A 23,083-nucleotide genomic window follows, 5' to 3' on the forward strand; every position below is an offset into this window, starting at 1 on the left:
TAGTGTTCAGTGCATCAAATCTGTTCTTGAGATGGTCTCCAAATTCAGGTGGGATATACTAAGGTTCGTATTTTGGCTCTTGTGAACTTGTTCTAATTTTCTTCAGTTTCAGCTTGAACTTGCATATGAGCAACTGATGGTCTTTTTCAAAGTCGGCCCCTGGCCTTGTTCTGACTGGTGATATGGAGCTTTTCCATCGTCTCTTTCCACGGGTGTAGTCGATTTGATTCCTATGTGTTCCATCTGGTGAGGTCCACGTGTATAGTTGCTGTTTATGTTGTTGAAAAAAGGTATTTGCAATGAAGCAGTTGTTTCTTTCACCAAGGCCATGTTTTCCATTTACTGATGCTGCTTCTTTTTTCTAACTTTCACATTCCAATCATCAATAATTATCACTGCATCCTGATTGCATGTTTGATCAATTTCAGACTGCAGAAGTTGGTAAAAATCTTTAGCTTCTTTATCTTTGCCCTTAGTGGTTGGCTTGTAAATTTGAATAATAGTCATGTTAAGTCGTCTTCCTTGTAGGCGTATGGATATTATCCTATCACTGACAGTGTTGTACTTCAGGATAGGTCTTGAAATGTTCTTTTTACCGATGAATGCAACACCATTCCTGGCATAGTAAACCATATGATTATCTGTTTCAAAATGGCCAATACCAGTCCATTTCAGGTCACTAATCCCTAGGATATCAATGTTTATGCATTCCATTTCATTTTTAATGATTTCCAATTTTCGTAGATACATTCCATGTTCCGATTATTAATAGATGTTTGCAGCTCTTTCTTCCCATTTTGAGTCATGCCACATCAGCAAATGAAGGTCCCGAAAGCTTGACACCTTCCATGTCATTAAGGTCAACTCTACTTTGAGGGGGCAGCTCTTCCCGAGCCATGTTTTGAGTGCCTTCCACCCTGAGGGATTTGTCTTCCGGCATTGTATCAGACAGTGTTCCACTGCTGTTCATAAGGTTTTCACTGGCTAATTCTTTTTAGAAGGAGACCACCAGGTCCTTCTTCCTCTTCTGACTTAGTCTAGAAGCTCAGCTGAAACCTGTCTGCCGCGGGTGACCCTGCTGGTATTTGAATATCAGTGGCATAGCTTCCAGCATCACAGCAACACGCAAGCCCCCACAGTATAACAGACTGACAGACGTGTGGGAGTTTTTTTACCTTATTAGCTTTGAATACCATACCTTCTTGCTGTTCCTCCTCCGAGCCACCAGCAAAAACAGGGAGTACCAGGGTGCTTAAGGAATACCATCAGTAGCCCATTATAGAGCCCTGGGGGTAAAGTGGGTAAGTGCTGGATTGCTCACTGTAATATCAGCAGTGCAAATTCACCACCCACTCTCTGGAAACCCTATTAGGCAGGCAGTTCTGCTGTGTCCTGCAGGCTTCCTGTGAGTTGGAATCAACTCAACGGCAACGGGTTTTTTTAATGGATAGCCTAATAAGGGGCCCTGGTGGTGCAGTGGCTAAGAGCTCAGGCTGCTACCTGAAAGGTCAGCCATTCGAATCCACCAGCCACTCCTTGGAAACCCTGTGGGGCAGTTCTACTGTGGCCTGTAGGGTTGCTGTGAGTCAGAATCGATGGCAGTGGGTTTTTGTTTTTGTTTGTTTACTTCATTATAGTAGGCTCTATACCAGGAATAGCAGAACTTTATTAATCAATCTTGTGTTATATAGTGCTTTGTGATCAACAAGGGGCTGGATATCATTTTTATGGAAACTTGAAATTGGAACCAGTGTATAGGGTTTTCATTGACTCCATAATACTGAAAAATTTGGCTCTGGAAGACTTCTTATTGGTTTTGTATTACTCTCTAAGTTCTTTTTGCTGTTTTTAAAATCTCATGTTCTTTTAGCCTTGTCGATTTATTTAGTATATCATGAGTGTATTTCTCCAGTGGTGCGCGATCTTAAAATCTCCATATAAGTAATTATTTTCTGCATAGACACAGAGACAGCAGCTAATGACAAAATATGTAACTTTACAACAATGAGACTTCTGTGTGTGGCTTATGGAAGTGATCCTAGATACTTTAAATTTTTATTTCTTACAGTTTTTTTTTTTTTAATAGACTTATTTAGAGTAGTTTTAGGTTTACAGAAAAATTGTGCAGAAAGTACAGGGAGTTCTCATATACTTTACTCCCCCTTACACATTCACACTAGTTTTTCATCACTTGACACAAGCATATAATCTTTTCATTTTATTAACTGTACATGTCTAGGTAGTTCTATAGTTTCCTATTTCTTGGAGACTTTGGGGAAAAAACATAAGAAGAGAAACAATCACTGTTAAGTTTTGAAGGAGGTTAAATACGTATAAACCTTTTAAATAGCTCCTTTGGGTCATGTAAGATTTCTGATGAGTCTTATATGACAGTAATTAGTTAAGATATACAATGATAGCACTGCTGCATTGAGGTGTAGCTTGTTGCTCTGTGTGTGTGTGTGTGTGTGTGTGTGTGTGTGTGTGTGAGAGAGAGAGAGAGAGAGAAGGTGGGGTATTCAGTAGTGGGAAATGGAGGTGTGATAGCCTGGCCAAGTGTCTTGCTGACTCTTGCAGGTGACTGTATCGTAGCCTTCTGTTATATTTTATTTAGTACAAAATATTCTGGTTAATTCATAATAATAGCTGAGTATAGTAATGTGAAAACATTGTATTATATTCCTTAGAAAAATTTCTGGATGTTACGGTGGTATGTCTTTCCATAAATTAGTCCTATTGTCAATATCAAATCATAGCGTACCAAAAAATTAAAAAATCAACCCGTTGCTATCAAGTCGATGACAACTCATAGCAACCCTGTAGGACAGAGTAGAACTGCCCCATGGGGTTTCTAAGGAGCAACTGGTGGATTTGAACTGCTCACCTTTTGGTTAGCAGCCGAGCTCTTATCCACTGTGCCACTAGGGTGCCAATCATAGTGTAAGTGGTTAAAAACCCCTGGGATAACATTGAGGAAAATGTAATTATAGCTGCACCCTTGCTAATGAGATATATGCAGCAGCCTACACTTTCAGATTTATGAAATTAGTGAAACCTTTGTTTTCCTTGTGGTTATCATGTAAGGGCTTGCTTTTGTCTTTAAGTTTTCATCCATTAAAAAATTTTTAAGCTGATAATAAATCCTTCTCGCTCTCAGCAGAGTCACTGATGAGTTTTTTCTAAGCCACGTGTCTAGACAAATGAAAACAGAAGAGGTGTCTTTCTGATTTGTGACACTGTTGAACATCTGTTATTCCTGAAGAGTCTGTGTCAAGAAGCACTGTGCTCTATGGGCTCTCTGCTCATCTTTGACACTGGCTCTTTTTCTCTTACTTGTTGTTGGCTTCTTTTTTTTCTTCTGATCCACTCCTACTTGCAGTATCTCGCAAGGTTTATTATCCACAGTTTGTCAGACATGTGCCTGTCCCTTCTAGGTCCTCAGCTTTGACTTAGGAATCTTCGAGTCAGTTAAATCTTCTGACAAATACTTCTTTAGGTTCTACAGATTCTTCCATTCTTATTCAGCATTTCTTAAAACTACTTTTTGAATCAGCTAGTTTTCTGAAGGATGTATTTAATTTTTTATTCTCAATTTTAACCAATTATTATCCCCAGTTACCTTTTATATAAAACTTACAATTCTGTTACCACTAACTTTAAGATCATTCATGAACCTTCCCTTCCAACTCAAAATCTCCACAGCAGCAAAACTCATTTCCTTACAAATACTTGCTCCCTGATTTGCATATTGCCATCTTAAAGTATTTATAGACTGGTGCCTTCTCCTGGAATACCTACCATTATGGATAAGACATTCAACCATTTGGTCAGGAGTTTTAACCTTCCAGGTTAGGTTTCTCATCTGTGGAATGTAGTTGTTGGTTTAGATCAGTAGCTGTCCTGTGATAACGATGATGATGATGATATTTTAAAGCACCAGAACTCTTTTTTTCCCAATAAGATCTTAGTATAGAACTCTACTATGTGAAACTGATCACTGTGGATATGTCCCAGTAGCCAATACTTCCGTGGAGCTCTATCTCTACCATTTTTTGCATAGTGATACATTTCTCTTTTCTAAAGCCATCTTAACTTTCATGCCTGTCCCAGTGCCAGCTGTGCCAATCACTACATTCTCTAACACTTTCTTATGATTGTAATTCATTTTATGCTTTTTGTTTGTGTTTCATAAGCTTTAGCTATGTTTGTGTACTTGTCCTCTAGTGCTGCCGTTAGAAGAGAAACTGTTTTACTGTATTTCCTCTTGCTTTTGAATCCCTTTTCTTTGGGGGTACTTGGTGCCTGATGAACGTTGGTAACTGAAGTCTAGGGCTTCATTTCATTTGAGTTCATTTCTTTGAAGAGTTATAATATTTTGCTTGTTTTCTAGGCACGCAAACAAATGGTCTGGACTTTCAGAAGCAGCCTGTGCCCGTTGGAGGGGCAATCTCAACAGCCCAGGCCCAAGCTTTCCTTGGACATCTCCATCAGGTAGAACGTTCTGCTCAACCATTCAAGAGAGTAAAAAATGGAGGCAGAAAATACTAGGCCTTGAGGAAGATATTTCAGAATGTGAACATCTTAAGTTGTTTAAAGTCTGGTGCTAATTGTATCTAATTGTGCCATTCTGAATAGTTAATATAGAATCCTGTAGTTTAATTGACTGTATAGCCATTGACCCCACAACTGTATGCAAAAAGGAATTCCTTATTATGAATGGAATGTGGATAGCACCTGGGTTTTTGTGAGTGAGTTGCAGTGGCTAAGTGAAGGCTATAAAGTATCAGAGTCATACAAAATGGTCTAGCCACCATTGCCTGAGACCTGCTGTGTAAGGCCCTGAGCTCAGAACTCATATCCCTGCTTTAGAGCACTTTGAAAGCGTTTTGATTTGGGCAGTTTTCTAAACTAGTCAGAACCTTTTGCTTGGCTATGTACCCTCTAATTTGGGTTTCAGAAAGGTCTGCCTCAGCTTCATTACCCTTTTATGACATGATATTTTTCTGAGTCTAAAACAGGTCATGGATTCTGTTCATCCATATTTTCACTATAATGTAGAGGAAAAGGGAATACAAAAGCAAAGACTGGCTCCACAAAAAGTTTTGGGATTTGGAAGCTGATTGAAAATGGAAAGCAAACAGTGAAAACAGTTGAGAGATGGATTATCAGGGTACAAAAGGTTAACGTGTATAGGTGTTAACTGGAAGGTTGGCAGCTGGAGTCCACCCAGAGGCTCTTCAGAATAAAGGCGTGGTTATCTGCTTCCAAAAATCAGCCACTGAAATTACTATGGAGCACAGTTCTACTCTGACACACATGCGGTTGCCATGAGTTGGAATTGACAGCAGCTGTAGGTTCCTACTGCAGTTAAATCCTAGAACTAACTTACTGCTCAAAATGTGCTGAGCGATAATGTTGGTGGTAGTGGCTCTAATGATACTGGTACCTGATGATGGTGGTTGGTGGTTCAGTGAAAAACCCATGTGGACATAAAATCTCCGAGGTTACATATTGACATGGCAGAGGGGAGCCCCAAAACAAATTATTTTAAATTGCTGTGAACTGAACATGTATACTATTACTCTAGTGTTTTCTTCAGACTACATAAACTGTAAAAGAAGCTCCTGTACTTAAAAACAGGTGAAATTCTGGAAAGCTGTTCTTAAGCTCATTCATTTGTTGACCAATGCAGAGGGATACTATGTAGACATAGTTGTTAGCTTGGGTTACACTGGGGCCCAGTGGATGTCTCTTTGCTTAGACACATAGCTTTGTTTATATCTTTGAAAGTGGAGAAACTCCTATGTGCAACTATTACAGAAAATATTAAAAAGAATTAATATCCAGAATGAATTTAAGAGTATATTATATTCTAGAAAAAAAAAAGTTTTCATGTTAATTTTCTTCTAAGAACATATTCTGGCCCCCAATATAGTTTTTCCTGATTTCTTAGGAGAAATAGCATTTTTTGGTAGAATGTAGTCAATTATGTAACGTATGTTGTTGTTGTTGGGTGCCATCAAGTTGGTTCTGACTCAACCCTGTGTACAACAGAACAAAACACTGCCTGGCCCTGCACCATCCTCACAATTGTTGTTATGCTTGAGCCCGTTGTTGCAGCCAGTGTGTCAGCCCGTTGCGTTGAGGGTCTTTGTCTTCTTCGCCGACCCTCTACCAAGCATGATGTCCTTCCCCAGGGTCTGGTCCCTCCTGAAAACATGTCCAAAGTATGTGAGACAAAGTCTCACCATCTTTGCTTCTAAGGAGCACTCTGGCTATACTTCCTCCAAGACAGATTTGTTCATTCTTCTGGAAGTCCATGGTATATTCCGTATTCTTCGCCAACATCAGTACTTCAGTCTTCTTTATCAGTTGTCCAGCTTTCACATGCATATAAGGGAATTGAAAATATCATGGCTTGGGACAGGCACACCTTAGTCCTCAAAGTGACATATTTGCTTTTTAACACTTTAAAGAGCCCCTTCGCAGCAGATTTGCCCAATGCAATAATACATTGTTTAATTCCCTGACTGCTGCTTCCTTGTGCATTGATTGTGGATCCAAGTAAAATGGAAATCCTCTACAAACTCAATATTTTCTCCGTTTATCATGATGTTGCTTCTTGGTCTGTTATGAGAATTTTTGTTTTCTTTATGTTGAGGTATAATCCATACCAAAGGCTGTGGTCTTTCATCTTCATCAGTTAAGTGCTTCAAGTCCTCTTCACTTTCAGCAAGCTACTAATACACATTAAGCGCCTTTATCTGGCTTAAAGTTTGTGATGGTCCAAACTTACTAAACAATCCCTGGAAGTACCTAGATGTTAGGTGCTCCCATTGTGTCTCCCCATTGTATCCAAATTGCAAGATGAGTGCAACTCTTCTGGCAGCAGCTCCAGGACCTCCAGGACTAGTTGCTGATTACCAGCATCATAGAACCTCCAATACCATCCAAACCAAAGGGTTGTAAGCCAAAGAATTATATTTGAAACCTTGACACCATTAAATCCTCATCAAGGCTCAAGTCTCTGCAGACCTGTTCACCATTTTAGTAGACACATAAATAATATAAAGTGTGACACTGTAACAGAAACACCACAAGTGGGTGGCTTTAAATAACAGAAATTTATTTTCTCACAGTCCAGAAAGCTAGAAGCCCAAATTCAGTGTGCTGGATATAGAGGAAGGATCTCTCTCCCCTGGTTTCAAGATCCTTGTCTCTTTCAGCTTTTGTAGCCCGTCTTTATTGGTTCATTGGTAATCTTCATGTGACCCCCACTCCACACTGCTTTGTGCTTGGTTCTGTATCTGATATGCTCTTTTTAGAACTCAGAAGTGATTCAGTTTAGTTTACACCGTACACTGATATGACCTCATTAACATAACAAAGAGCACCCAATTCCCAATGAGATTACTTCTTCAGGTATGCTGTTGTTGTAGAGTGCCTTCCAGTCCATTCCAGCTCACAGTGACCCAGTGTGACAGAGTAGAACTGCCCCATATTTCTGTGCTCCCAACTCTATTCCTTTGTGTCTATCATTATACTGGTACCAGGCTGTTTTGATTACAATAGCTTTAGAATCCATTTTTAAAGTGAGACGTGTGAGTCCTTCCACTTTGCTTTTCTTTTTCAAGATTGCTTTGGCTAATTGTGACCCCTTACAATTCTGTATAAACTTGATGATTGTCTTTTCCATTCCTGCAAAAAAGGATGTTAGAATTTTCATAGGGATAGCATTGAGTAGTACTGCCATTTTAGCAATATTGAGTCTTCCAGTCCATGAACATGGGATGTCTTATTTATTTAGGCCTTCTCTGATTTCTTTCTGCACTGTTTTATAGTTTTCAGTGTACAAACCTTTCACCTCCTTGTTTACATTAATGCTGAGCTATTTTATTCCTTTAGATGCTATTGTAAATGGAATTGTTTTCTTAAATTTTTTTTTTTTTCCAGATCACTCATTGCTGAGGTATAGAAACCCAGCTGATTTTTGTGTGTTGACCTTGTACCCTGCAACTTTGCTGAATTCATTTGTTAGCTCTAGTAGCTTTCTTGTGGCTTCTTTGGCGTCTTCTGTATATATAAGATTATGTCATCTGGGAAAAGGGGTAGTTGTAATCCCTTCCTGATAAGGATACCTCATTTCTTTTTTTGCCTTATTGTTCTTTCTAGGGATTCCAGAACAATATTGAATAGCAGTTTCACTTTATCTTGATACTGATCTTAAGGGGAAAGTTCTCAGTCCTCTATTGACTATGATGTTAGCTATGGCTTTTTCATAAATGTCTTTTATCACATTGAAGAACTTCCATTCTATTCCTAGTTTGTTGAATGTTTTTATCATGAAAACATGTTGGATTTTGTCAGGTAACCTTTTCCGCATCGATGACCATGCGGTTCTTTTCCTTTGTTCTATTAATGTGATTTATCACATTGATTAATTTTCTAATGTTGAACCAATCTCTCATTCCTGGAATAAGCCCTACTTGATCATGGTGTCTATAATCCTTTAAATATGGTATTGGATTCAGTTTGTTAGTATTTTTGCATCTATATTCATAAAAGATATGGGTCTGTAGTTTTCTCTTCTTGTGGTATGTGTCTGGCTTTGATACCAGAGTAATGTTGGTCTTATAAAATGAATTATGAAGTATTCTCACCTCTTCTATTTTTTGGAAGAGTGATGGATTGGTGTCAGTTCTTTTTTAAATGTTTGGTGGAATTTCCCCATGAACCCATCTGGTCCAGGATTTTTTGTTGTTGTTGTTGCTTTTGGGAGGTTTTTGTTTAATGATTCAATTTCTTCACATGTTATGGGTCTGTTGCGATATCCTGTTCTTTCTTGAGTCAGTTTAGATAGTTTATGTGTTTTAGGAGTTTGTTGATTTCATCTAAGTTATCTAATTTGTTGGCATACAACTGTTCATAGTATTCTGTTATGATCTTTTTTATTTCTGTAGGGCCAGTTATAATGTCCCCACCTTCATTTCTGATTTTAGCTATTTGCATTTTCTCTCTTTTTTTGTCATTCTTGCGAAAGAGTCCATTGATCTTTTCAAAGAACCAACTTCTAGTTTCATTGATTCTTTTTTTTTTTTCCATTTCCTTCTGCTCTGATCTTTGTTATCTCTTACCTTGTGGTAGCATTGGGCTTACTTTGGACTTCTTTTTCTCGTTCCTCAAATTGTAAAGTTAGGTTATTCATTTGAGATTTTTCTTTTCTTTTTTTATGCTATAAATTTCCCTTGGAGCACTACCTTTGTTGCATCCATAAGTGTTGGAATGTTGGCCTTTGCTTTTCATTCAACTGATTTCTTTCCTTGACCCATTAATTGTTTAATAGTGTGTTGTTTAATTTCCACATATTTGTGTATTTTCCAGTTTTGCTTCTGTTATTAAATACAAGTTTCATTGTCTTGTGGTCAGAGAAGATACTATGTATGATTTCAGTCTTTTAAAATTTATTTAGACTTGTTTTGTGACCTTGCGTATGGTCTACCTGGAGAACGATCCATGTGCACGAATGAAGAATGTATAGTGTTCTGATGTTTAGTGGCTGTTCTATATATGTCTGTGAGTCTAGTTGGTTTATAGTGTTATTCATATCCTCTGTTTCCTTACTGATCATCTTTCTAGAAGCTCTGTCCATTATTGAAAGTGTTGTCAAGTTCTCCAACTGTTATTTTAGAACTGTCTATTTTTCCCTTCGTAGGGCCGCTATCAGTCAGAATCAACTTGACAGCAGTGGGTTTGGTTTCTTTTTGGTTCTGTTTTTCCCTTCAATTCTCTCAGTATTTGCTTCAGTTCAGTCAGTTGCTATATTTTGGATGTTAAGTGTGTATATATTTATAATTGTTACACCTTCCTGATGAATTGACCCTTTTATCACTATGTAATGTCCTTCTTTGTCTCTTGTAACAGATTTTGACTTAAAGTCTATTTTGCCTGATATTAATATAGCCACTGCAGCTGTCTTTTGGCTACTATTTGCAAAGAATATTTTTTTCTAACCTTTCATTTTCTGTTTACAGAAACATGTAAAAATCAATTGGCATAGCACGTTTACAAAAATACCTCACATGGGAGGGTGCAGTTGGCAAAAAAACATAGAACATGTGCATTATTTGCATAAAAACATAGTATGTTGTTTCAAAGGGCTTATTTTGTGTATATATATATTTTTTTTACATTTGTCATTTTAAATCAGGTAGGAAACAACTAGAGTTACAAATCAAAAATACCATAAAACTGGTCTTTATTTTTGCCCATGAAATTATTTTTACTGATATTTTTCTTCATATGACCTTGAGCTGCTGCTTTTCTATCTAAAGTACTCCCATTAGCATTTCTTATACGGTAGGTGAGGAGCCCTGGTGACACAATGGTTAAGCACTTAGCTGCTAACTGAAAAGTTCGCGGTTCAAACCTACCTAGGTTACTCCACAAAAGAAAAGACCTGGTGATCTGCTCCCATAAAGATTACAGCCTAGAATACCCTATGGGTAGTTCTAGTCTGTCACATCGGGTCACTATTAGTCGAAAATTGACTCAGCGGCACTTAACAACAACAATAACATAGGGCAGATCTGGTCATAACAAACTCCATCAGCTTTTGTTTACTGGAGACTGTCTTTATTTCACCCTCGTTTTTGAAGAAATGTTTTGCCAGATATAGTATTGACAGGTTTCTGAGAAACTGGCGCTTAATCTTATGTGATAATTCACTTCTTACTTGCAGCAAGCAAGAAGCTGCTTTACAGATTCTCTCTTTATTTTTGATTTTCAAGAGTTTGATTGTAAAAGTGTCTGTGTGGCTTTCTGGGTTTATCCTAGCTTGGAATTTGTTGAGCTTCTTGGATTTGTAGATTGATTTACTTCATCAAATCTGGTAAATTTTCTGTCATTATTTCTTCGTATATTCTTTTTGTCCCTTTTTCCCCTCTTCTGGGATTCCCAGGATGCATATGTTGGTTTGCCTAATGGTCTCTTTCAATTCCAGTAGGTTTTTGCTAAGTTTTCTTTATCCTTTTCGCTTGTTACACTTCATACTCAATAATTTCAATTGCCTTGTCGTTTAGTTCAGGAGCTCTAGTGGCACAGTGGTTAAAGTGTTCAGTGCTAGCTAAAAGGTCAGCAGTTCGAACCCACAATCCGCTCTGCAGGAAAATGATGTTGCAGTCGGCTTCCATAAAGATTTACAGCCTTGAAAACTCTGCAGGGCAGTTCTACTCTGTCTTATAGGGTTCCTATGAGTCAGAATCGACTTGGCAACAGTGGGTTTTGGTGGCTTTGGGTATCCTTTAGTTCACTGATTGTTTCTTTTGCAAGCTCAAATCTGCTGTTGAGTTTTTCTATTGAACTTTTCATTTTGTTTATTGTATTTTTCAGTTCCGGTGTTTCTGTTTGGTTCTTTTTTGTAGTTTCTGTCTTTTTATTGAAATTCTCATTTTGTTCCTATGCTGTTTTCCCAGTTTTGTTTCATTGTCCATGTTTTCCTTGGTCCTTTGAGCGTATTGTAGTTTTAAAGTCAAAATTGACTCGAGAGCAACTAATAATACCAACAATCTGTCCATTATCCAGGATTCTTTAGTGCTGATTTCTGTCTCTTGTTTTTTTTTTGATTGGGCCATACTTTCTGGTTTCTTTGTATGCTTTCTGATTTTTTGTTGAAACTGGGATATTTGGAGATTATAATGTGGTGACTCTGGAACTCAGATTCTTTCATTTCCCCAGGGATTGCTATTTATTTATTTTGTTTGTTTATTTGAATTGTTGAAGGCTCTGAGAGTCTGTCTGCTGAGCAACTTCTCCTGTTTTTGAAAAGAATGTAGTCCAAATGTGAGTTTACACCGAGGATTGTGTCGCTCAGACCATGGCCAACTAACGTTACAAAGAAAATTTCCTTGTACACCAGGGAAAAGACAAAACAAAAAATAGAAAATATTTTGATTCTTCAGCTCCTCAGGGTTTGCTATTATTTCTTTGTAAAGGCTGCAGTCAACTGATTAGTGACATTCCAAGGTGTTTTTATAAAATCTATGTTCTAATTTGGTTATCTTTGTAGTCAGTCAATATCCTGACAGAATTCACCAGAAAAGAGAAGGGAGGCTGGGGGAGGGGAATAATGGCACCTTGACCTTTCAATTTTCTGCCACCAAGGAGAAGTCACTACTATGAGAGGACCAAAACTACTGCAGTGGTCTGCACCTGCCCCTCATGGCATTGCCAGACCAGCCCAACTTTACAAACTATTCATCAGAATCCTTGGATGACAGGGCCCCAACTGTCTGCCATAGCCACAGCCAGCCACTCTGGGAACACAGGCCACTGTCCCCACCACTGACATGGGGCTGAGGAATGGGGGATGGTTCTCAGTTGTCATATGTGGCTCAGCTGGGAAAGATCAGCAGCTTGTGCCTTCAGTTGCTCCCTGGTTGTCTTAAGTGTTCAGTAAGGTTCTAGAGTTCCAAAATAGTCAGTTTCAATTGCCGTTTACAGTGAGTGAGTGAGTGTGAGAGAGAGAGTGTGTATGTGTGTGTCTGTTTTATGGACCAATATCCAGAGCATCCTGCTCCGCTATTTTGTACTCCAGGTCTGGATCTTGACTCTCCATCCCTTTACTTTTAATCTATCTGTGTCTTTTATGTTATCTGTAGATAATATATAGTTGGGTTTTGTTTTTTTATCCATTCTGATGGTCTCTTTCTTTTAATTGGTGTAGCTCATTTCACATTTAAATTCATAATGATCATTAATATAGTTAGAGTGATATCTGCCTTATTGTTAAATAAATATTTCCTATTTGTTACCCTTGTTCATTGTTACTTTTTTGTCCTCCACCCTTTTTGCCTTCCCTAGTTTTATGTGATTCCATTTTCTCTCTCTTTTTTTTTTTTTTAAATTGTGCTTTAGGTGAAGGTTTACAGAATAAACTAGCTTCTCATTAAACAGTACACATATAGTTTTATGACATTGGTTAATAACCCCATGATGTGCCAACACTCTCCCTTCTCAACCTGGGGTTCTCTATTACCAGCTTTCCTATTCCCTCCTACCTTCCAGTCCTTGCCCCTGGGCTGGTGTGCCCCTTTAGTCTTATTTTGTTTTATGGGCCTATCTAATCTTTGACTGAAGGGTGAACCTCAGGAGTGACTTCATTACTGAGCTGAAAGGGTGTCTGGGGGCCATACTCTTAGGGTTTCTCCAGTCTCTGTCAGGCCAGAAAGCCTGGTCTTTCTTTTTGAGTTACAATTTTGTTCTACATTATTGTCCAGCTCTGTCTGGGACCCTCTGCTATGATCCCTGTCAGAGCAGTCAGTGGTAGTCAGGCACCATCTAGTTGTCCTGGACTCAGCCTGGTGAAGGCTATGGTAGATGTGGTCCATTAGTCCTCTGGACTAATCTTTCCTTTGTGTCTTTAGTTTTCTTTATTCTCCCTTGCCTCCCGAAGGGGTGAGACCAGTAGAGTAACTTAGATGGCCACTCACAAGCTTTTAAGACCCCTGTCGCTGCTCACCAAAGTAGAATGTAGAACGTTTTCTTTATAAACTGTGTTGTACCAATTGAGCTAGATGTTCCCTGAGACCATGGTCCCTCCACACAGCCCTCAGCCCAGCAATTCAGTCCCTCAGGGATTTTTTTTTTTAATCCCTTAAAACATTGGTGTAATTCATTTTACTTATAATCACTGAATACACTGTTGCTATTATTATTTTGAACAGTTTTATGTTAGATTAAAATAAGAAAAAAAGATTTTATCTTTATTTATTTCTTCTCTAATCCTGTGCCTTTATTTATGTAGATCCAAGCTTCTAACCTACACCATTTTCCTTCTTTGTGAAGAACATCTTCTACATTTCTTACTGGCAACAACTCCCTCAATTTTTGTTTGCCTGATAAAGTCTTATTTTCTTCCTTCACCTTTATAGGATACTTTTGCTGAGTACAGAATTCTAGGTTGATGATTTTTTCCTTTTAATACTTTAAATTGTTCACTCAACTTTTTCTTTGGCTTGCCTGGTTTCTGAAGAGAAGTCTACTGTAATTCTTTGTTCCTGGTTGGGTAGGGCCTCCCACTACTTTCTATATTTTCTTTGTCTTTGATTTTTTGCAGTTTGAACACAATACATCTAGATGTATATTTTTTGGTGTTTTTTCTGCTTGATATTCTTTGATCTTCCTGGATTTGTCTTTAATTTTGGGAAATGCTTAGTCATTATTACTTCAAATATTTCTTCTGTTCCTTTCTCTCTTCTCTTTGTGGTATTCCCACTGTGCGTATGTTACACCTTTTCTAATTGTCCCATGAGAGTTGATTTTTGAACTAGGTCTTAAAGGATGTTGGGAGCTAAGCAAATAGGGCAATAAAGGAATATTCTAGAGGGAACATCATTTTTTATTTTTTACTTTTCATTCTGAAAACTTTAAAATCCACCGTAAAGTTGCAACAATAGAACAATGTTCAACTGAAAACCCTTCACCTCAAATTACGCATTGTTGCTATTTTACTGCGTTTGCTTTATGTCTGTATGTATGTCACTTGAGAGTAAGTTATAGATATTATTACCTTTCACTTCTAAATACTTCAGCATTTGTTTCCTGGATACAATATTCTCTTGTAAAACTTAAGTATAATTTTCAAGTTTCAGAAATTTAGCATTGATACAATATTATTATTCAATGTATGGTCCATCATTTTTTCTGATACACAGCCAGTTCACACCTTGCATTTAGTTGTCATGTCTTTGTCTTCTTTAATCCAGAACAATTCCTCCATCTATCTTTGGTTTCATGGTAGTGACACTTTTGAAGAGCAGAGGTTAGCTGTTGTGTAGACTGTTCTTTATTTTGGTTTGTTTGATTGTTTCCTCACGACTGGATTCTAGTTAGCCATTTTTGACAGGAATAGTATAGGAGTGAACCGAGTCTCTCTCAGTGCATCAGATCTAAAGGCATACCAAATTGCCTCATCCCATTATTGTGAGGTTAAGTTTGATCATTTGCTTAAGGTAGTGTTCACCAGATTTGTGTACTATAAAGGTAGCTTTTTTCTCCATGTAATTAAGAAATAATTCATGAGGAGATACTTCAAGACTACAGTATCCTGTTCCTCAGCAGACTTTTACCCCACAAGATATACCTCTTGTATTCTTAGATTCTAGCTCACTGAAGTACAGGTAGTAGAGGATCTTGAAATAATTGTTGATGACAACCTCTAGTGATGAATGTCAACAGTATTGAGACTAGAACTTCCCCTCGTTACTTTATTTATAGGTCCAGCTTGCTGGAACAAGTTTACAGGCTGCTGCTCAGTCTTTAAATGTACAGGTAAGCTGGGATGTGGGATTAGGGTTGGTTTTATGTTAATTTTTTTCTGTATGTTTCTAATTTTCTATAATGAGCATGCAATAATTTTAAGATAGATAATTCTTAGAAATATTATCTTTGTATTATGGAATCTCATAGGGATCCAAATAATTGTAATCATTGCCATTAATGAAAATCGGCTTTATATTCTGCTACTATATATGAACTAAAGGTGGACAGAAAAAGTCAACTTTCAAAGTTTTATAAGTGCAGTAAAAATGTTGCTAAGTTATGCAGCTAAAACATACCTAAACACAAAGCAGAATAATTTCTTAAATGCCATTTAGTTTCCAGATGTCTTTTGTAGGTGCTTCTATCAATGTTTTAGAGAAACATTAAAAAAAAAAAAAAGAAAACCTTGAGTTGATTCCAACTGATAGTGACCATAGTGATCCCAGAGTAGAACTGCCCCGTAGGGTTCCAAGGCTGTAATCTTTAAGGAAGGAGACCGCCACATCTTTCTCCCACAGAGGGGCTGGCGGATTCAAACTGCCAGCCTTTTGTTTGGCAGATGAGTGCTTTAACCACTGCACCACTAGGGCTCCTTTAGGGAAACATATTACAGAGGAAAGAGCAGTGGACTGAGAGACACAGGGGTCTTTGATTTGAATTCTCATTCTGCCACTAACTAGCTGTGTAACCTTTGACAAGTCACTTGACCTCTTGGGGCCCAGTTGTTATCTCTAATAATTGGGGAAATGTAAAAGGCTGCCAGGGTTCCTCTGTCTCCTAAAATCTTAGGGTTCTAAGAACTATAGTTAAATCTGCTTATTCACATCGTTGAGCTTCATACAGTCAGAATTTTAAAACAAGACTTAAATCTGGCTGCTTTGCTTCTTCAAGCCATATGGCAAAACATGCAAAGTTCAAGTGTTATGCATTACTCCATAACGTTTCAATCAACCTGCTGCTTCCTTTCATTATAGTGTTTAGGTAACTAACAATCAAGTGGGAAAACAGTATTCTGGAGGATTGATTTCAGTGTTGCTAATGACTAAAGACCTTGGGTTGAGCATTCCATGAAACCCAATGGGATATGGCCCTAGTAACACATGGAAACAAGGAGGGGAAAGAAAAGGCGATAATGTGACCTTCCTTTTTGAGGGAGAGGAGGTGGGAAATTGCCTTGGTTGCCATGGCAAACTTTCATCCCTTAGAGAGATGTTGGCAAACAGGCTCTATCTCCAGTGCAGAATGTTTACAGTCCTGCACTGTAATTATCTCTCAGTGACTGGCAGAATTAATCAGAGCCTTTATGTTAATTAGCCTTGCTGCAGTCCCCAAAACAGGTGGTGGAGAATATGCAAATCTATGCAGAATTTTAATGCTCTGCATAACCAGTTTTAATTACCATAAAATTTTTCTCTAAGTGCCCTTTTCAGAGGTATGTTCTCTCTCCCTCTTGACTGCAGCATTTTCTCTTAAGTTTGTGTTTTTCATAGGAGGTGCTAAATTTACCGTTCTTTAAAATATTAGATGATGATAAGTTGTGTAGGTCACGTAATCAGTGTGGTGACGTGAAGAAGTTTCAGACATACTTCCAGATACCTGTGAAAATGTTGGTGTGGAGGGCCTGATGTAGAGATGGACCGAAAATATGTTCTTCCCTTTGCTCCTTATTTTCACAGTTGAGGATTGGGGGTTGTGAGTAATTCTGTTGATTTATGAAGGACTGCGTTATTTTTTTCTTCTTAAAAATTATAATTGCAACTTTCATTTCATTGGAACAAAAAGTCTAAAGATCTTCATATTTCTAGGAAGATATAAGACTTACAAGAAAAGCAAAGAACAAAACTGGAAAAATTCATGGCTGAACGTGCCTAAGCCCATGTTTTAAATGACTCTTAAAATATGGAATTATAAGTACATTTCTTTTAATCAGTTATTTGGAATCTCTTACCCTCTCCCCTACCCCACCCCTGCCCCTCCAGTCTAAATCTAATGAAGACTCGGGGGATTCACAGCAGCCAAGCCAGCCTTCCCAACAGCCTTCAGTGCAGGCAGCCATCCCCCAGACCCAGCTTATGCTGGCTGGAGGGCAGATAACTGGGGTAAGTTCTCACTGAGAGAATCGTAATAGACTTTCTCTGTGTCAGCGCTGCCATTAGGATCGTTCACCATAATAGACAGTAACGTGGCTATGCGTGGCACTAGTGTGTCTTTAAGGAACTTTCTGTACTGTAGGCAGCTCTGAAGGAGGAATTATCTCCGTCAGAATTTTTCAAGGTGTCATCTGTCTACAGATGCTTTGGATAAACAAAGGACTTTTTGCGCACACATTTCAGCCATTGCTTCGTCATGCAATGAAATCATTGTCCTTTGGTTGAGACCATTACAGTGATGAAATGGCAGCAGTCAGATTGTCGTTAGTACATCACTGCAAGAAGGTGGAGTTAAAAAACAGATTAGTTCCTACAAAAGGAAAACATTTTTTTTAATTTACTGTGTAGTGTTCTGAAATGAAGCCTCTGGTCTCATATCCTGCGTCTGCAGCTTGCTGTGTGACCTCAGTTTTCCTGTCTGTTAAATGGACGTGTTAATAATACCTACCTCACAACGTTGTCATAACATTAAGAGAGATAATACATGTAAGTTCATAAAGCAGTGCTTGACATACAGCATTCGATTTGTCATTAGTATTGATAATAACTTAGCCTGTGTGAATACATTAAGCTTTTAACTTTTCAACTGTCTGTGGCCTATGACACTATGCCATAGATTTTTCTAATGTTGAGAATTTGTCTATTAAATGATATTGTGGGAGGAGGTATAGAGGAGTGGTAAGGAAGAGTGCTTTTATTCCATTCATATTACATCAACCCTCAGAATTTTCTATTTTTTTTTCGGTTAAGTGTGTTTTGGCAGTAGAAGCCTCTTTTAAGAATTGTTGCAGATTGTTACAAAATCCTATCAAAAAAAAATGAGTAGAGACTAATATTTGTATATATGTTACATAAAATATATATGTTGAAGGATATCGCACATTTGAATGGTTTGATCTTGAAGCTACAGATCTTGTTGGACCCTTTTAAAAGGAGGGCTGTGCCCCTAATTGGCAGTGCATGCGCTTCAGAATATTACGGTTTTTTGGTTTTGTTTTTATCAGAACATGTCACAAAAAGAATGGTGGAGCACAGTTATGTCTTTGATTTGAGTGTGTTTGAAATAACTTACAAAAGCGAGTTTAAGGCTGCTGTAAATACATTTCCTATTTTATTCTTAGGGTTCTGTTTTTTGTGCCTAGTGTCTGCAACAGTTAGGAGGCATTTGGGATTCCTAGTTTCTGTGGAGGGCTCTTCTGTTAAACCTGGGCTTTAGGAGTTATTTGCATGTGAAGAGAGGCTTCCATCACCTGTTTCACAGAGATAGTATGTTGGAAAGGGGTTGTGAAGTTGCAGACTCAGTCCTTTCAATCACAGAAAAGAGTGTGTTGGGAGGGGGCTGGAGGGAGACTTGGAAAAGAAACAAATGGGGCTCCTTAACTATATCTTAGGACATAATGGAAACGATGGAATATGGCAGGGATTCTTGCTAATGGGAAGCAGCTGGTCCTTATCGCTTCTTTCTGTGGGCATGTCCAGCATCCTTGTTCCTCATTCATCTGGCTAATCATTTGCTGTTCTGTTGGGGGTAAATTTCTTTTCATATCCTGTCAGCATTGATTCTTTTTTTTTCTTACTAGTTAATTACCTTTTGTCCTGAACCCTAGGGCCCTCAACAAGCTTGAATGATTCTTTCCAACGTCCAGTGTGGGTCCACCATTTCAATTTAAATGTCTCCTAGTAGCGATAGCTTGATCACTGTTGAATGTCTTAGACACGTGCTGACCATCTGAGCTTGGGCTTAATACCACTCGAGTTCCTATTTCAAAGCAGTTTGACTTGTAGTGTTGGGGACCCTTCTCTTGCAGCCCTTTCCAAATATTTGTCCTGATTTTGTTTAGCTTACTTTGACGCCAGCCCAGCAACAGTTACTACTACAGCAGGCCCAGGCCCAGGCTCAGCTGCTGGCTGCTGCAGTCCAGCAGCATTCCGCCAGCCAACAGCACAGCGCTGCTGGCGCCACCATCTCAGCCTCCGCCGCCACGCCCATGACGCAGATCCCTCTGTCTCAGCCCATACAGATCGCACAGGTAAGTGAGTAACTGAAGGCGGGGCAGGAGGTGAGAAGTAAAATGGCAGATTTCCTTTAATATCGAGTTTATTTTCTCATTGTTAGCATGGGTCCTTAGAAGCCTGAGGACTTCTAGATCAGTAGCTAAGTGGTACCCTTCCTTATTGCATAACTAGAAATAATGCATTTGTTTGCTGATTTGAGTTGATTTTACAAACACATAGCTGATTATTTGAATGACTTGTTTATATTAAGTGACAGTTCTTGAATAATTAGCTGGCATGATTCTGAAGCAAGGGAGTACCGTGTTTATTTTAATTACCTAATTACGGCAGGCTTAAGTTCTTTCACGTGCTCTGCAGTGAATACACCTTCTCACTTACTGACATCCCATTATCGGACGTTTTGCATTTACGACAATAGTAAAAAAAATCTGCTATCCAGCCATTTTGTGCATTCATGACATACCTCTGGCAGTAATGAACACCAAGGTGCAAAGTGAGAGTAACGCTGGCTGTGATAGTTAAGGCTTTGTGTCAGCTTGGCCGGACCATGATTCTCAGTGGTTTGGCAGTTATTTAATGATGTAATCTGGCAGTTAAGTAATGATATAACTTAGCAGTTATGTAATGATGTGTGGTCATCCTCCATCTTGTGATCTGATGTGGTCATCCTCCATCTTGGTATAACACTGATTTCGCATAACAGCCTGGTCCCTGGAACCTAACCATGTTGGTAAGTGAGGAGAATGTCTTGTCACCATGTGTATGTGAGAGATGGGGATGCATCTTTCTGCTGTGGAATGTTTAACATTGTGCAGAACAGTATTAAAATGCTGTGTTTTAGCCCAAAGTGTCCAGAGATAATAAAAATTATCTAGGAGGCATAGACAGTAGAACTAAGAAGGAAAGGCAAATGAGATCATTTATCTCAAGGAGAGGAAAAAAGGTGTAAGTAGTCATATCAGTAAAATATATGAAGGGTCGTTATGACTCTAGTGCTGGACAATTGTCTTTATACCACCCAGAGAGAACTCATTAAAAAAAGAAAAGGATTTAAATTGTAGCAAGAATTTGACTAGACACTCAAAAGGAATGTCAGGTAGTCCCTGACTTATGACGGATTTCTGTTCAGATGACCCTGTCCTAAGTCAGTTCTGACATAAGTTGAATACCTCATTTTTAATTATGTGTTCATTATTACTGCTTTTAATTGTTGCTATGTTTATAAATCCGATCTTCATTTGTTTTGGGGAGGTTGGCATGAGAATGATCACATCAGCAAATTGTGTGCTGCAACATTGCATGTAGTACATATAAACAATAAGATATACAAAAAAAAAAAGACGCCCGTGAGTGCAGCTCCTCGTAACTCCAATATGTCGTAAGTCAGGGGCTACCTGTAGTTAACCTCATTGTTGTTGCTAGGTGCCGTGGAGTCGGTTCCGACTCAGAGACCCTACGTACAACAGAACGAAACACTGCCTGGTCCTGTGCCGTCCTTACAATTGTTGTTACACTTTGAGCCCATTGTTGCAGCCACTGTGTCAGTCCATCTCATTAAGGGTCTTTCTCTTTTTCGCTGACCCTCTACCAAGCGTGATAAAGTTAGCAAGTAGTTAACCATAAGGGTAAAGAGTAGATATCAGCCTGACCTTTATGACTGTCATATACAAACTTTATCAAGGTTATGTTTTGATTTTGGCAACTTTCTTTATCACCAAATAAATGTTTGTAGTGCCTGGCGACACAGTGGCTAAGAGCTGTGGTGTGCTGTGGCTGCTAACCAAAAGGCCAGCAGTTCAAATCCACCAGTTGCTCTTTGGAAACCATATGGAGCAGTTCTGCCCTGTCCTATAGGGTCGCTATGAGACAGAATCCACTTGATGGCAGCAGGTTTCTTTTTGGAAACCCTGGTAGCCTAGTGGTTAAGAGCTGCAGCTGCTAACCAAAAGATTGGCAGTTCAAATCCACCAGGCGCTCCTTGGAAAACCTATGGGGCCGTTCTACTCTGTCCTATAGGATCACAATGAGTCAGAATCGATTTAGCAGCAATGAGTTAATGTACATGAAAGCACTTTGAGACTTATAAAGCACTATGCTGGTATAAGGTGCTGTTATGTTAGTATAAGGTGCTGTTATGTTATGGATCAGATTTTCTATATGGCTAGCTATTTTTCTTTAAAAAAATTTTTTTACACTGATTTCTCAGTTCAGTTAGATAAACTGGTGTCAAATTTTATGAATTTTAATAAATGTTTTTATTGATGCAAATTCAGACATAACACTCAATTTTTACATAGTAAGAGAAAAATGAAGTATTTTGAAATTCAGCATATGCTTTTCTCACTTGATTTTTTAAACCCATATTTGTCTGTATATGTTTAAAAAAAAAAAACCCAGCTGTAATGATGGGCTCTGAGATGACTGTAACTGTTGAAAAGTGGGGGTAGAGTAAGCCCTTACCTAATCCATGCCCACAAAAATAGTAAGCCCCTTGCAGAGGCTCCAGGTTTCCCCACACACTGTGTGGGACACACTTACAACACACCCCATTTGGATGGGTGAAACAATGTTAAATTCTGACCCTTCTTTAGTTGGACGTGATACAGCTTATCAGCCGGGAGTCTTACCGTTAAGCGAGCTTTTATTTCAGAATCTCCAACCAGTGTTTTAATTCTAATTTTTTAGGATCTGCAACAGCTGCAACAGCTTCAGCAGCAGAATCTCAACCTGCAGCAGTTTGTGCTGGTGCATCCAACCACCAACCTGCAGCCAGCGCAGTTTATCATCTCACAGACGCCCCAGGGCCAGCAGGGTGAGTTCCTCCCGGGAGCTTGTCTGTTGCTGCACCGGGGCTCCAGCCCCGGCTTCTCTCGTTCTGGCCCCCAAATGGCCATTAGAACGGGGTTTTTTTTAATTTAATTTTAAACTACCACTATCAATATTCATGATAAGAAAAAAATTTTTTTGCTTAGTAATACCACATTATTGAAGATCAACTTTCTCTGCCGTTCATCTGTTTAATCACTGAGGAAGATGAAATCATTTGACATGCTGGGCGTAAACTGGATAAATTGCCTCTGGTGTTCGGTAGTTCTTCATAGGAATATATTCAAAGACTGTGGACTGAGCCTTGAACATATATGCTGCTAATGATCACTTGTTTTAAGTTTCAAAGGAGAGATACTGTTAGACTAAAAATTTTTGCGTTATTAAAAATATCTTCAAAGGCTTGTGGTGCTAAATATTGGTGTGTAATTTCTGTATCAATAATATATAAAGTATGATAACGTTTGTCAGGTTGGTTAATGTAATCAGTAGGGAGGGTAACAGGGTATCAAGCTTCAGCCCAAGGAACATTAGTGCAACTCTACCAATACCTCATTATTTCTGTTTTTTAGCCTTTTTTTTTCCTTGATCATTCATTCTAAAATCTTCGGTTGTGTAAATACCTATTCCAGCATATGCTTGAGATTCAAAGATGTTGTAACCTTCACAGAGCTCACCATTTAGTGGCAGGAGACAGAGCTGTTAGAAGTTAGACTTAGTACACAGAGAATGCTGCGAGAGGCCTGCAGAGGCCCCTGTGCCTTTACCATCAG

At 38.6% G+C, this 23,083-nt stretch overlaps 1 protein-coding gene across 6 annotated transcripts in view; it reads left to right on the forward strand.

Annotated features, from left to right (window-relative positions):
* Nucleotides 1–23,083, forward strand: part of POU2F1 (POU class 2 homeobox 1) — a 261,573-nt gene that overhangs the window by 182,120 nt on the left and 56,370 nt on the right. For 4 of the 6 annotated variants that reach the window (XM_049881124.1, XM_049881126.1, XM_049881123.1 and 1 more), the window contains exons 3-7: nucleotides 4,391–4,491; nucleotides 15,274–15,327; nucleotides 17,298–17,417; nucleotides 19,310–19,498; nucleotides 22,170–22,296. In XM_049881124.1, the coding sequence (XP_049737081.1) occupies nucleotides 4,391–4,491; nucleotides 15,274–15,327; nucleotides 17,298–17,417; nucleotides 19,310–19,498; nucleotides 22,170–22,296 (591 nt within the window). The remainder of the gene's footprint in view (nucleotides 1–4,390; nucleotides 4,492–15,273; nucleotides 15,328–17,297; nucleotides 17,418–19,309; nucleotides 19,499–22,169; nucleotides 22,297–23,083) is intronic. The other 2 variants (XM_049881127.1, XM_049881128.1) reach the window with 2 other exon arrangements.

This window comes from Elephas maximus, chromosome 3 (assembly GCF_024166365.1).
Source record: "Elephas maximus indicus isolate mEleMax1 chromosome 3, mEleMax1 primary haplotype, whole genome shotgun sequence".
In the NCBI taxonomy this organism is placed as follows: Eukaryota; Metazoa; Chordata; class Mammalia; order Proboscidea; family Elephantidae; genus Elephas; species Elephas maximus.